At 40.8% G+C, this 14,756-nt stretch overlaps 2 protein-coding genes across 2 annotated transcripts; one reads left to right on the top strand and one right to left on the bottom strand.

Annotated features, from left to right (window-relative positions):
• Positions 1–870: 870 nt before the first annotated feature.
• On the bottom strand, positions 871–9,406 carry qars1 (glutaminyl-tRNA synthetase 1). The gene is made up of 23 exons (XM_053425180.1): positions 9,186–9,406; positions 8,603–8,753; positions 8,042–8,151; positions 7,877–7,952; positions 7,449–7,513; positions 7,288–7,341; positions 6,875–6,938; positions 6,711–6,785; positions 6,510–6,595; positions 6,268–6,354; positions 6,076–6,175; positions 5,919–5,997; positions 5,598–5,837; positions 5,419–5,511; positions 5,186–5,323; positions 3,724–3,811; positions 3,474–3,620; positions 3,256–3,357; positions 3,057–3,149; positions 2,262–2,389; positions 2,108–2,174; positions 1,645–1,770; positions 871–1,506 (listed from the first exon to the last, which is right to left on the bottom strand). Exons 1-23 carry the CDS (start codon positions 9,294–9,296, stop codon positions 1,456–1,458), a joined length of 2,331 nt encoding a protein of 776 aa, XP_053281155.1. The 5' UTR covers positions 9,297–9,406; the 3' UTR covers positions 871–1,455.
• A 1,089-nt stretch (positions 9,407–10,495) lies between these two features.
• Positions 10,496–13,220, top strand: ogg1 (8-oxoguanine DNA glycosylase). The gene is made up of 7 exons (XM_053424793.1): positions 10,496–10,760; positions 10,864–11,192; positions 11,294–11,473; positions 12,046–12,224; positions 12,304–12,451; positions 12,544–12,593; positions 12,674–13,220. Exons 1-7 carry the CDS (start codon positions 10,651–10,653, stop codon positions 12,887–12,889), a joined length of 1,212 nt encoding a protein of 403 aa, XP_053280768.1. The 5' UTR covers positions 10,496–10,650; the 3' UTR covers positions 12,890–13,220.
• Positions 13,221–14,756: the final 1,536 nt, after the last annotated feature.

Raw genomic sequence — 14,756 nt, 5'->3', positions numbered from 1 at the left:
GTGACTCCGCCGTGTTCTCGCGGTGTTTTCGTCGCATTTTATCGCGACAAGTGGCGGTGGAGAATCAGAGCCTTAAAGCAGCCGCACGTCCACGATAACTCAGAGCAGACGAGGAAGATGCCAGTCCACCTTAAAACACAGTTACAGCCGGACACCAGCTCCTAGTGGTTCACTGGCGTCTATATCTTTTAAGGTGGTCCCGCCGAGATGACCTAAACACCTGGGTGGTGCTGAAGCTGCTCCGGACAACTGAGAGTTAATTCCCACGAATTTACACCTCAGCATGGTCTTTGTAAAGTGACAAGTAATATTTACTTTAACTTTATATTTATTATTGGGTTGAAGTTAAGGATAATTGAGCCTTATTTACCTCAACTAAAATAAGATAATCCTTTATTAGTCCAACCTTATAAAGTGAAAGTTAAAAGGGAAATTTTCAATATTACAGCAGCAATTCAAATATGGGCAAATCTCAGTAATGATAAGTAGGTGTAAGAATAATAATATTTAAGTGTAAGGAACTATAAAAAAAATATATATATGTAAAATAAAAAAAACTACACATAAGACATTAATAACATATTTTCCAAATAAAGCCAGAATCAAACTGTACGGTTATATGTATCACTTGAGTAGTCAAATGATCAATGATTAACTTGCAACAATTTTGATAATCAATACATTTAAGTATTTTATATCAACTTGCTGCCACCACCTGCCAAAACCTGATAATTTACTATTTCCCCCCAGATTTTTATCATATACTTTATCAAATAGATAGAATATCACAGTTGGGAAATATTTTTGATATGTCGGCTTCAACAAACATAACAGTGCATCATACTACAAATTATTACCACAGAAACACCGGAGTTTTAATGTTTTATTTATTTTTGTCTCTTGTCAAAAAAGGTCACATGTGCACCCATCTGAGTCTTAAAAAACACACATACACACACACACTGTGGTTTGGCACTGATCCACCACCCGTGTAAGAAAGTTGTGTATGGCATGTGAGAGCATCTCCTCTGTGTAACACCAGCTTGGAGCCAACACAAAACACTACATACATTAGGTCCTTGTTGAACAGTAATCAAAGTTGCATACATTCAACAACAAAGAGGAACCTTAGTAAGTAAATATCTTTGCAGCAGATGTAGAAAAGATTAAACCAGACTCTGACAGAAACCGCAGAGTTTGAGATTGGTCAGTGTTATCACAGTCGTTTTGATAAAGTTGACAATTTACATTTCCCTGTTTCAGTGAAAATGATCCATAAACAAGAACTGCAGTTCAAAAATAAGAAAATGCAATAACTACATTGTCTGATTTGGACTAATCTAAGCTGAAGCAGCATGTGCCCTCGCTGATGTTACACACTGAGCGATGCAAAACAATTTGGGCATGTATCTCTAGGCTCATGGGAAGCAGCACGTGCGACTTGATCTCAGTCAATCAGATCTTCCCAGGGTCTTCTTTCAGTGTGACTGTTCTGTTGAAGACCAGCTGTGATAAAAGAAGATTACAGTTACAGCTCTTGCTCCTATTAATGAGATGTCAACATGTTTTTCTAAGTAGATTAACAAATGACTTCTCAAATGAGTATTTATGATGTAAAATCTAAAACACAAGCATGTAATGTACCTTGTCTTCAGTGCTGTCTGGGTCCAGGGAGAAGTAGCCGACTCTCTCAAACTGGAATTTGTCTAAAACTTTTGCTCCCTTGACTGAGGTATCGACTAAGGCACTTCTGATCACCTGCATTGAATTCTACATAACAAGAAGAAGAAATCAAGCAATTACTTCATCAATTGAAACATCTTAAAGGTTCAGTGTGTAGAATTCAGCGACATCTAGTGGTGAAGTTGCATGCTGCAGCTAAATATCCCTCACCTCCCCCTCCCCTTCAAAACATAAAAGAGAACCTGTGGTAGTCTTCAGTCATAAAACTCAAAAGGTGTTTAGTTTAAACAGATTTTCCTAGACGATAACTAGGATTATACTGTATAACATTTCTGCCAATAGAACACTTTCAATAAAATCTTGCACACTGAACCTTTAATAAAATCAAAAAGGCTGTCTGGCACAGGTGTGCAAAATTACTCACAGAATTGATGTCACTCAGGAAGCCGTTGGGCACCTCAGATGGATCCTCTGGGTTTTTGTGCAGGAATCTTAAGACAACAAGAAGTTTAGGTTTAGGTAGTGAGCTTTCCACATGAAGTACTAGCTGTGAGTGACGGAGGTCGTTTGTGACTTACAGTCTTTCATAGAGACGCACTTCACACACCAGCGGCTGGCTGACCCAGTGGATGAAGGCCTTTGGTTTCTCTGCGGAGTCAGAGCTGCAGCAATTTACCTCCAGCTCCACCACTTTCCCCTGAGCGTCCTGAGAAATGAGCAGAACAAACAAAGACATGTTGTAAGGACACAGACACTAGAAGGAAACATGGAGGTATCTACAGAGAATGTTAACAGGGTTTCTGTTGAGTACATCAAATTAGATTTTTTTTTTTTTGATAATTTTTTTATTTGGAAATGTATATGAACACCGAATACACTGAGCATACATTTTAACAGACATATCCATAGTTTTTTTTTTTTTTTTTTTTTTTTTACATACACATACAAACAACATCCCACCCACCCCACCCACTTGAACATGTCAAATTAGATTTTAAGACATTATCAATATCACACATTAAAACTAAGTAATTAACTCACATTTTACACTTTTGCAATGACTGTCCGAAAGTTACGAACAAGAATTCCTAATAATATCATTGATTAGTCATTAATAGTGGTGAGAAGCAGAGAATGAGATGAAGAAACAAACAAACTTCCTGCCTCGGAAAAGTTGTTCTCAAATCTACAATATTAGATTAATTTGTGTAACCGAGTTCAGAATGAGTCTTACAAACAACATTTCAAAGGTTTACAGGAGATATTGAGGTAAAAATGCTCAGAACTGATAAGACAGACACCAACAGAACATATATCATAATGGCACAGGATTAGGATCAGGATTTCAAAGGGCTACTGAGTGAAAGTCTTACCTTTATGACCTTCTGCACAGAGATGACATACCCAGCATGCCTCAGACCCACAGGCTGCTCTGGGGTCAGACGCTTGTAGCCCTTTTCCATCACCTGCAAAACAGAAGGGGTCCATCCTCATGTACACAATGAAGGAAAATGCACAAAGAAAGTCTGATACTTTTATTGTTAATGAGTGTTTATTTTGTTTCTCTCTGACCTCTCGGAAGTCGCTCTGTTCAATGAAGATCGTGCGAGTGAATGGAACCGTGTGGCTGCCCCTGGCCTCATTGGCAGGAAAGTCTGGTACTCGTACATCTGACTGAGGGAGAAGAGGAGAAAACATACCATGACGTTTATGATGCTTTGCTAAAGACCAAATACACACAGTACAACAAGTTCCCAGGGAGAAGTTTGCACTGTAAGAAATGTACAAACCCGTGAGTTCTCTGGGAGGTTAACTATGGTGATTTTAAGTGGCTCCAGCACAGCCATGACTCTGGGTGCTGTGTCATTAAGCACGTCCCTCACACACGACTCCAGCAGGTGGGGCTCTGTTGTTGTCTGAGAAACAGTGACTCCGACCTGCCAAGAGATGCAACGCACTGTTACACGCGGCATCACCCCATTACAATTTAATAACTAGCTCTTCCATCCACCCATGTGTCCTTTCATCCATCCTGCATACCCGTGCACAAAAGTTGTTAATAGCCTCTGGTGGGAAACCTCTTCTTCTCAGCGCAGTCAAAGTGAAGAGGCGGGGATCGTCCCAGTCTCTGTAATGAGATAGATATTGCCCCAGTTACCTAATTGGTCAAATGTAGCATGAAGACATCACATGAATACTGCTGCACACTAAAATCACAAACATATACAATTGCAGACCATAAGAATTCAGGCTCTGAGTTTCGGCATATTTAATTAAAAATAATTAGTGCTGTCAGTTAAACGCGTTATTAACGGCGTTAACGCAAACCCATTTTAAAGACGTCAATTTTTTTCTCGCAAGATTAACGCAGAGCTGACAACACTTTCGCCGTGTGACACACACTTTTGCATGTTGGTGGTTGACTAAGTCACAATCATTTTTAAAACATCATCGTATCAGGCCGTCATGAAGTACTAGGAGCGGGCGAGTCTGTGTGTCTGTGTGTCTGTGGGGGTGTGTGTGTGTGGGTGTCCTCCCAGATAGCGCAACGGTCCCGGGGCACTGCCCCCCCGCCCCCGCTCACTCGCTCAGAGAGGCACAGTGAGATCAGAGCTCGTTCACGTGAAGCAGCCGCTCAGTGACTGACTGCTTCTTAACTATGGAAAAAGTGAAAACACAGAGTTTCTGGTCTCAGCTGATCAGAGATCAGCGCAGCAGCTTCTTGATCAGAGCAGAAGCTGCAGTTGGTTTCCACTGAGCTTCAGTTTATGTGTTCGCCTCCAGTCTGACCTGCTCTCGCTTTTTGTTTTAATATTTCGCCAACTAAAATATAAATTTTTAAGCTATTAGGCTGCAGCTATATATTTTTATTTATTTAAAAATAGGGTACTTCTTATTTCATTCATTTTCCACAAATATGGGGAGGACTCAAAAAGCCCTACAAAGTTCTGTGTTTAATTTATTATTATTGCCTGTGTATTTTGTTTGTTTGTTATTTTGTTTCTTCTCTGTTTGAGTAGCTGGCTGAAAGCAAAGAAGTAGTAGGCTCACCTTTTATTGGTAATCTAACTGTTACGGTTCATTGTTTCTGAAATAAGAAGCCTGACTGCTATGTTCACAGAAAACTTGAAAAAAAGAAAACATTAAGGCATAGTTTAACTGCACTATAGGCTCAGTCCTTGTTTACCTGAAATGTGCACTTTATAATTTTATTTTGTACCGCCCTGTTTGGCAATGTTGGTTTTCAATAAAATAAAACATTTGCATAAAGCAAGCTAATCCACTTTTCCATGTTGATAAGAGCATCAAAATGAAAAAAAAATTATGGACAAAATAAATAAATGAAGGGACATTTAGAATGGATCAAAATTTGCGATTAATCACGATTCATTTTGAGTTAACTATGACATAAATGCAATTAATCGCGATTAAATATTTTAATCGTTTGACAGCACTAAAAATAATATATTAGATACCAAAGCAAACAGAAATGCTACTTCACCTGACAACGCCAGCCTCTACCAGTTTGATGATTTTCCTCTTGGATACGACAGTATAAGTGAGGTTCAAACGCCCATATTCCCACTGCACAGGGCAGTACAAGTCCAGAGCGTTAACCAGCCAGTAATACGATGAACGCCTGTCGATCAAATAACCAACAGAGAAAGCCAACGTTAACAACACATTTGTTTGCATACAAGACAGAGTAAAATGTAGAACAGAATTCATGTATACCTGGCCTGAAACTCTTTGGTACACAGCGAGTGTGTGATATTTTCAATGGAGTCACACAGACAGTGGGTGTAGTCATATGTGGGGTATATGCACCTGCAGAGAGAGATAAGTAAAAGTAAGTAAAACGAGATTTAAACGGATCTACCTTGGTGGAAAATGAAAGCAACACATTTTCCTACCATTCATTTCCTGTTCGATGATGAGGCGTGTATTTGATTCTATACGCCACCGGGTCCAACTTCCCGTCCTCCATGACCATCTTCATCCTGAGTGTGGCCTCTCCCTCTGCATACAGGCCCTTCTTCATCCTCTCAAACAAGACCAGGGACTCTTCGATGGGACGGTCCTTCCACGGTGACGGAGGAGCGTTATGGCCCTTCAGGTCCTGCCCCTTCTGGTGGCACACATACGCGTGGCCCCTGCAGAACGACAAAGAAAAGAAACATCAGATCATGGGTTGCGCACAATTACCAACATGTGTTCATAGTTCCTAATCTCACCTGCGAATTAGATCCACAGCAAGGTCGTAGAGTTGCTGGAAGTTGTCAGATGCATGAGTGACTTTGTAAGGTGAGTAGCCTGTGGAATGAACTCACACTGGTAAGAAATCTATTTAACAAAGTTTTAATCAGACCGAAACAAACATATCAAACTCACCAAGCCACTCCACCATGTCCCTAATGGCAGTGAAGTATTTCTCCTCCTCCTTTTCGGGATTTGTGTCATCGTACCTCAGGAAACAAATACCATCGTTTGCCTGCAGGAAGAGGAGAAGTTTAAAGAGAACATCTACATTAGAGAGGGTTAAACAGACTGTGTGATGGTGAAAGATGAGATAAATACCCCTACCTTAGCATAACCAAAATTGAAGTTAATAGCTTTGGCGTGTCCGATGTGAAGGATGCCGTTGGGCTCGGGAGGAAACCGGGTACGAATCTGAAGGAATTCAGGAAAACCAAAACACAAGATCATCTTCAGACTGCAGCTATGAATCATTAGTTAACACACAAGTTATTTTAATGATTTCAGTGATCAGTTCGTTGGTCTAAAAATAAGCTGTTTTCCGAAATTGACTTATTGAAAATGTGTACCTGTCCACCAGTGAACTCCAGGTGCTTTTTAAGCAGGGACATGGTGTTTGGCGTAACCACATAGCCCTCAGTCGTATAGTTCTCTCCTGTAAGATTGAAGGATTAAAGTTCAACATAATCAGTAAATGCACTTTTCTGCTCTTGTGGTTGAGTGTGTGTGAGGGGGGGAGACACTAAATTGTTCAGGTCTTTTCTTCTCACCTGTTTTATGGAATTTAAGTGCTTCTCCTCTGAGCTGTTCCATGAGGGACTTTCCCTGCTCAGCCCTCGGCTCACCTAAACAAGCACAAGCAAACAGTTGACAAACAATCCACAGACGTGTACAGGTAAATTAGCTCCTGTCTACCAACCCCCTCGCTGCTTACCATTCACTGCCACCTCCTCTTTCTTTGGCTTCACGTCATTCTCACTGACTTTTGTTTTCTGGACCTGGAAGATCATTACATATATAGATGACATAAAAACATTAAAAGTGCATGGATTAAAAAAGTGATTTGACATTTTTGAAATCAGCGTATGTGCTTTCTTGTGGACAGTTAATTGGGAAGATGAACATGACTCAGCCAGCTGCCGCTTAGCTAGAAAAAGGCAGAAAGAGCCGGCCTGGCTCTATCAAATAAATATGTCGACCTGCAGCTCTGAAGTTCACTACAAAACTTCTTATGTCTCGTTTGTTAAATCCAAACAGAAAATAAGTTTTAACCCATAAAGTGGGTTGTATCCCAAATTATTGACCATGTGCATAAAGAAAGCACAAACATTTTTTTTGGAGCATTACCTTAGATTTCTTCTCCAGATCAGCCTCTGTCTTTGGTCCTAAGAGGTGCAAGACCTTCAAGATGAAAGCCGGAGTTAGACAGGCTATACAGTGAAAACAAATCTTAATTCAAAATATTCTGTTACATAAGACGGACATAATATTTTCCCTTCCCAACACACCTGAAGGTCGACCTCATTTTTGATGACCTTCCCATCAGCCCACTTCATGGTAGCACGTGCTTCTCCTGTAATACACAAAAAACTCAGTGAGACATGTTGTTTTGTTTTTGTATACAATAGGCCCTCTAAGCCTCTAAAATTCACCAAGAGTGATGACGTATTTATTAACACACGACGGACATGAAACTAAAACAATATAAATATCTAAAAAGAGGTGTCGTACATGGAGAAGGTGGCGATGACGATGTCAAATTAGAAAGACATTGAGGTTGACAGCTTTTGGTGATAAGGACCAACGTTGGTGTTGCTGTGTTGTAAACTAAATCCAGAATAAGTCTGGACCTAATTTTCATGACATTTTTCCACAGTTCATGTCTGAAATTGGCTCTATAATGGTAAGTAGAAGCTTTTTAAGTGTGAGGTCATACCCATTAGAAGTCCCATGTTGAAGTGGTACCTCTCCTTTAACAGCAGTTCCTTGTGCTTCTTGATCACAGACTCCACCTTTGAAACATTCCATGGTCAGTGAACACACCCTGTGAAGCTCATAAAAAGTTACTTTACTTCTGCTCATCGTGAGCTTGTGCACTTACTGCATCTTCAATCTGTTCAGGTGTTATAACCACGCCCACTCCACACGCTTCCTCAAACTCCTTCATGTTGATGGGGTCCTGACGATGACTCTTCAAAAAGTCCAGTGCAGCTGCAAAACATCATGTGGAAAAATATGTTAGCTGATGTATTTTCTATATTGTTTTAAACTTTTATATAATTGGTTGTATTAGTTTTTTCACTTATCTATAGTAAATTATTTGATTAATCATTAAAATATCAAGCCTCAATATCATACCTTTGTCATAAGGGTTTAATAAAGACACCTTTAGTGCCATTTTTTATGTCTTTATATAGGTGGATGATTTGATATTGTTTTTTATATTTTTAAACTCCATCCATCAGTATAGGTACCGGCCCCTAGACATCCATATCAGTCAGATTCTAGAATACAATATACGACCTGCTAAACGAGTTTTCTTGTTTTGAGAATTATTCTGAAAAGGAGCCCTGACAGAGAAATTAAAGTTAAAATGTTTCCTGTTATGCAACATCCTTGTACTTTGTTCATGCTCACACAGTTTGGGTCCCTCAGGTATTACCTGCCAGTTGCAGCTCTGTACAGATTTTGCGCTGAGCTATGCTGACTGAAAGAAACACCAGACGATTTGTGTCTTTGAGACGAGATGCCATACTGTACAGCAGCGTGCCCATGGCTTTGTCCACTCCTGACGCCCCATGAACACTGTGAGCCTGTTGAATACAAGGAGACACAAGTTTGAGAAAAAGACACCAACACAACATGTGCACAGTTGTACTTAAAAATACTTTTAACCACTAGATCCACTATGACAGCTACCTCTTAATAGACATGTGGTTATCTACTATCATTACTCTGTAAAGCCTTTGCCCACCGGTTGTCAAAGGCAGTTTCCTGCTTATCTTTCAAGCCATGTTGCATACGACCCTCATATGGAAAGTGAAAACAAAAGTACAGAGACAAAACAACTACTTAAAGTAACGGTATTTAAAGAGTGTGATCTACTTATAAATATATATATATATATATATATATATATATAAACCCTTATGGAGAGGAGGTGCATACAACACGGGGTCTGCAGACAGGAATACCGCAGCTGTCCCTCCAGGCACTTTAACTTTCCTCCACACTCTGGCTCATACCTGGGTAATCGCGTCCTTCAGGGCCGAACTCAGTGCTTCATTCTTCAGCGTTTCTTTCGCCTTCTGCTCGCTGAGCCCTATGGAGGTGAAAAGTGTCAACATATCCGCCATTTTTCACACAAACAGCCGGTCTGACTGGAGCCACACGGAGACACCACCACCAACGAGACTGTTCCCACTGCAGAGGAAGGGAAATGTGTGAGTGTGACTTCCTGTACACCCTGAAAGAAAAAAAGAAAATAACCAATGGGACACGGAGGGAGCGGGTGGTATTGACCAATCGAGTGTGCGTACTAGAACAAGTCACCGCCTACTATGACGATGGAGCCAATCCGCGGCTGTGCGACTCCTGCGAGTGAGTGGCTACAGAAGCTGTAATGTTGCATCAGTTTGACGGTGATGTCGAAAAAAGTCGGAAAACGAGATGCGAAACTCACGTGAACAATAGTTCACAACAATAACAAAAAATTTCTTGTACGGTTGCTGACGTCACACAAACAGAAAGATGGCGGACGAAAATAATCGTTGGAATAATTTGAAAACCTATTATATTTAATTGCCCTGCATTTGATTTACTGTAGACGTGCACACGTAGAGTGACCTAGATGAGTAAGAATAGATAAACATTAGCAGCAATTTTGATAACAGGTCATAAAATAATAATTCATTGGAAATAAATGTTTAGGGTTATACAATCGGTTAATAAACAGACGAATGGAGCGTGACATTCAGTAATTTATTGGATTTAAAGACAATTATTAAATAATTAATAAGTTTAACAAATATAATATTTGAATTTGACTACGTTTTAAACTACAAGTGTGCACATTTTGTACTCATAGAAAATGTATACAAAACACTTGATTTCCGTTTTTAAATACAAACATTTAAAATGAAACAAACAATATATATAAAGAGAGAGAGAGAGAGAGAGAGAGAGAGAGAGAGAGAGAGAGAGAGAGAGAGAGAGAGAGAGAGAGAGAGATGTAGTTGTTTACATTTTTTGTTTCATTTGTTATTATATGGTGTGATGTGGAGTTCAGAAGGTGACCTAAAATTGGTTTGTCAACTGCCCTAAAAAAAAAGCAGCTTGAAGAAGAGAAGAGAGAAAGAACATTGCAAAAAAGCTGAAACTGTCACCATTGAAATATAATAAACAGAGAACATTTAATATCAGGATTAAAAGAAATCAAGGAATATACATCAACTTCTAAAAAGAGACATCCTGATCCACACTCCATACCAGCTGGTGGCGGTAATAAACCGGATTGTTGTTTTCCAACCACCAATCAAACCCAAACAAGAAGAAGAAGAAGAAGAAGAAGAAGAAGAAGAAGGAGGAGAAGAAGAAGAAGAAGACCGGTTTAGTTATGAGTCTATGATGAGTTTAATAACAACAGGACATGCCAGAGGTCGCTAAACGCTGTATAAGCTGTAGAAACAAGCGGGCTAAGTGTTCGCATCAATGGCCAAACATGCAGTGTTAACATCGGGGAAACACTTGTGGAGAAGTCTGGCCTGTGCGAAGTCCGAGCTGCGTCTGGAGCTCACTCTCGACTGTGGACAATCCTTCCGGTTGGTTGAGCTCAATAAGAAGGACTTTTAACATCACGTACAACAACACTGGTGCAGATTAAATCGACAGGTGACAATAAATGAAATATGTCTGAACCCACAGATGGAAAGAAACCGCGCGAGAGCACTGGACAGGGGTGATGGGGGGACGAGTGTGGACTCTGACCCAAACAGAGGACATCCTGTGGTACCACGTTTATAACAACCCAGGCGGGCGGAGGAGGGGACCGGCTGGGGTTTCCTCCCCAGGAGACAGTGAGTCAGAGAGGGCACTGAAAGGAACTGTGAAGAAGGAAGAGGAGGTGACGGACACTGAGGAGGAAGAGCAGATGCTGAGAGATTACCTCCAGCTGAGTGTGAATCTGTCGGAGCTGTACACACAGTGGCAAACAGCAGACCCCCACTTCAGGCAAATCGCAGACATTTTCACGGGTACGTTTTGTGAATTCACGATATCACTGTTCGGTAGCTAACAGTGCTGAGTCAGTGTTTGTTTTTATGAAACGTGAGTCATGTAGTTTGTTCTCACTCAGGTCTGCGGATGCTGCGCCAGGACCCCACTGAATGCTTGTTCACCTTCATCTGCACCTCCAACAATCACATCTCTCGAATCCAGGGCATGGTGGACAGACTGTGTCAGACTCTGGGAGCTCCACTGTGTCAGCTGGAGCAAACCTCTTACTTTGACTTTCCTTCCCTGGCTGCGCTTGCAGGTACTTTGTTCTTTCCCTAAAGACACCAAAACATTCCACTCATCCCTCGATAATCTGTAAACCCATGTTTGAGAAACAGAATGGGGAAACCAGTATTTAAAACTATGTCAGGGACCTGGGTCAGTGATATAAGTCAATTCATCTATTTTGCTGTGGTGTTCTTGGTTCAAAGCGACTTCCACTGCAGCAACATTTTCAACTTGAGTCATGTTGCAGAATAGAGAGGAGGCTCACAACCATTCCTTGTCATTAATGGTTCAGATGAGCAAATACTAAATTATCATATACAAATGCAGATTCATTTCATTTTTGTCATTTTACATGAGTTCTATGGGCTTCACAGTCTATTCAACACTATCAAATAACAAATTATTGTTATCAACGTGTTATAATCTCTGAAAATCTGTAAAGTTAACCAATAACAGCAACAACAAAAAAATTGTGAGTCATCCTCAGTAACTATTTGAGGTAATAGTCAGTGAAATCTTCATATCAAATTTAAGAGGTGCCGCATTTTAAAGCGGTGCATGCTCACTATCATGTTTTTTTTTTTTATCAAATTCAATTGGCAGAAAGCAGCACGGAGGCGTGTCTCAGGGATCTTGGTTTTGGATACAGGGCTCGGTTCCTGCAGCAGAGTGCCAAGCAGATCCTGGACACCCATGGGCTCCAGTGGCTTGAAGGTCTACGTAGTGTCCCGTATCTGCAGGCCCGGGATGCCCTGCGCACTCTTCCTGGTGTGGGCACTAAGGTACAGCAGCCGTATGTTTTTTTTAAATATTCAGTGAACCTTTATTCACACGGGATGATGGATTATTGTCGTCCTGTAGGTGGCGGACTGTGTTTGTCTGATGTCCCTTGACAAGGCAGACGCTGTCCCTGTTGACACACACGTATGGCAGATCGCTAAGCGGGACTACAATTATACTTCTGGCAAAGCCCAGAAGAGTATCACAGAAAAACTTCACAGAGACATTGGTTGGTATTCACACATCTCATTAGTTTACGGTTGATGTAAATTTAATATTTGTAACTCTTAATACAAAGACTACTGTTATTTTTCAACACAGGGGATTTCTTCAGAAAACTGTGGGGTCCTTACGCTGGTTGGGCACAGGAGGTCAGTGTTTCTTCAAACATTCAATCTGATGGTCAGTCTCTGTCTTGTCTCGTAACACTCTCTCTATCTTTCTGTTTCAGGTGCTGTTCTGTGCTGACCTTAAGAAGTTCCAAAAACTGAAAGAGATGCCACTGATGCAGCCAAAGAAGGAGGAACAGGATGTCGAAGAACTTGGGGAAGAAAGCAAGAAAACAAAGATTAAGACGCAAGCAAATGTTGCTGTGAAGCGTTCGAAAACCAAGTCAGCATCTCACAAGAAAGCGAAGATGTCGGTCAAGACGGAGCGAGATGTGTGAGTTAAACAAGCTTCTTGCATCAGGATTACACGTCATTTACGTTACATGTCATTTAGCTCACGCTTTTATCCAATTAGTGCATTCAACATCTATGAGGGGCCATTCAGGGTTCAGCATCTTGCCCAAGGACACTTCGGCATGGGCTGGGGTTGAGCTGCCGACCATCTGGTTGGAGGACGACCGCTCTACCCCCACAGCCGATCCACACAATATTACAAAAAATCACTCAGGGATATTTCAGATTATTTTTAAACTCAAAATGAAATGTAAAGGAGAAAATACAGGAGAATTTTCTTACAGGAAAATATGAAATGATTATAACAGAATAATTCTATATTTTATATCGTATGATGATCCTCACTGTTTATATTTAACTGTAACCTGTCCTATGTCTACTTCCCCATAAGTTCACTGTAATGATCACAACAAAGGGTTGTTTTTACAATAAAGCAAAAATACTTCATGCACTACTTTTTACTTCTTTCTATTTTATTAGCACAGTCATCAATACAGATACAGATCGTATCTTTTAAATCCAGTAAAACCGTCAGGTAATTCTGCTAAATGTTGCCAGAAGTGGCCACTAGATGGCAGCATGCTTTGGAAGATGTTGCCCTGGGAGATAATGTCACATAATGGACCATTTGCTTTAGCCTATTTTCTTTTTCTTTTTTTAGGGGGGGAAATTGCACTGGGTGAATAATTTTAGTTCAGACCTCAGGCTCTTGTTACACCATGAACACACACACACGCCATGGCATTTGAGTGCATCTCTGAAAAGGTCATAGGACAAAAATGGTGTTTCTTCTTAGTTTCCTGTATTAACATAGTGAATCTGTCGGTTGGATCATAACAACGCGGTGTGGGCGGACGGCTGTGGAGAGCTACAGTGTCTGTATGTTCATCTATAGGCAGAAGTTGACTGTGTCAGCTGATCTATTTATAGCAGGGATTGCAGTTATCTGTTGTCACTGCTAGGGGGTTAGTGTGACTCTTTCTGGTGACCACATGGACATGTCTCGTGTCCCATTTGACTCATTAATGTCTCTTTACAGCAATGATGAAGTCTTATTTTAATGAGTCTAAAATATATGGAACTAATATACCCTACAATGTCTTCAAATCTCATTCTTGTGCTCATTTGAGAAATATTTGCTGAACGTATAGTCTGAAGTGAGCAGGTGCATCACGCGTGTAGCTGCATCTGTGTCAGTATGTGCACGTGTCGCACGCATACAAATGTTTGTATTTGTGGAAGAGTGTGCAGCCATGTGAGTTAATGACTGAGTCAGCTTTCATCCCCACTCCAGTTGAGCTGGACAAAAAGCTGGGGCCCAGCTTAAAGGCAGAGTCACACTGAGGAAGACAAAAAATAGATAATAACAGAAGTTAAAAATAAAACAGTTGAGAGAACAGGGAAATTAATTTATTTTAAGGGAGAGAGAGTAGAAAAGGTGAAAGTGCGCTTGAGGTGGCGACATGCTTTTTAAAGAGAAAGCCGCGTATGCACGCACATTGATACACACACAGTCAAAAACAACAACGTGACGCTGGCCTGTGCATTATGTAAGAGGTGGGTCACTGCTTGTGTTATGCCTGCGGGAATTGTTCACTTGAGAGTACATCTCTCAACTCAGTGTGCCTTCCTTCTCTAATAAAAGTCTCTCCTGCAGGCACCAGGGGGCGCCACTCTTGGAACATGAGCAAAAGAGAAAGTAGATCAGCCTTGTGAGTTTTAGATGTGCAGCATTTGTTTGAAGTTGGCCTTTGGATGACATGTGACAAGTGAGGTGGTTGAGTATGAGAGAGGTGGGGACCTTATTTGTGTTCATTGATTAAATAACCTAATGGACCTGTTTTCACTGAT

The sequence above is a fragment of the Pleuronectes platessa genome, chromosome 6 (assembly GCF_947347685.1).
Source record: "Pleuronectes platessa chromosome 6, fPlePla1.1, whole genome shotgun sequence".
NCBI lineage: Eukaryota > Metazoa > Chordata > Actinopteri > Pleuronectiformes > Pleuronectidae > Pleuronectes > Pleuronectes platessa.
Note: the sequence above shows the minus strand (reverse complement) of the source record. Positions and strands in the feature narration are given on the sequence as shown.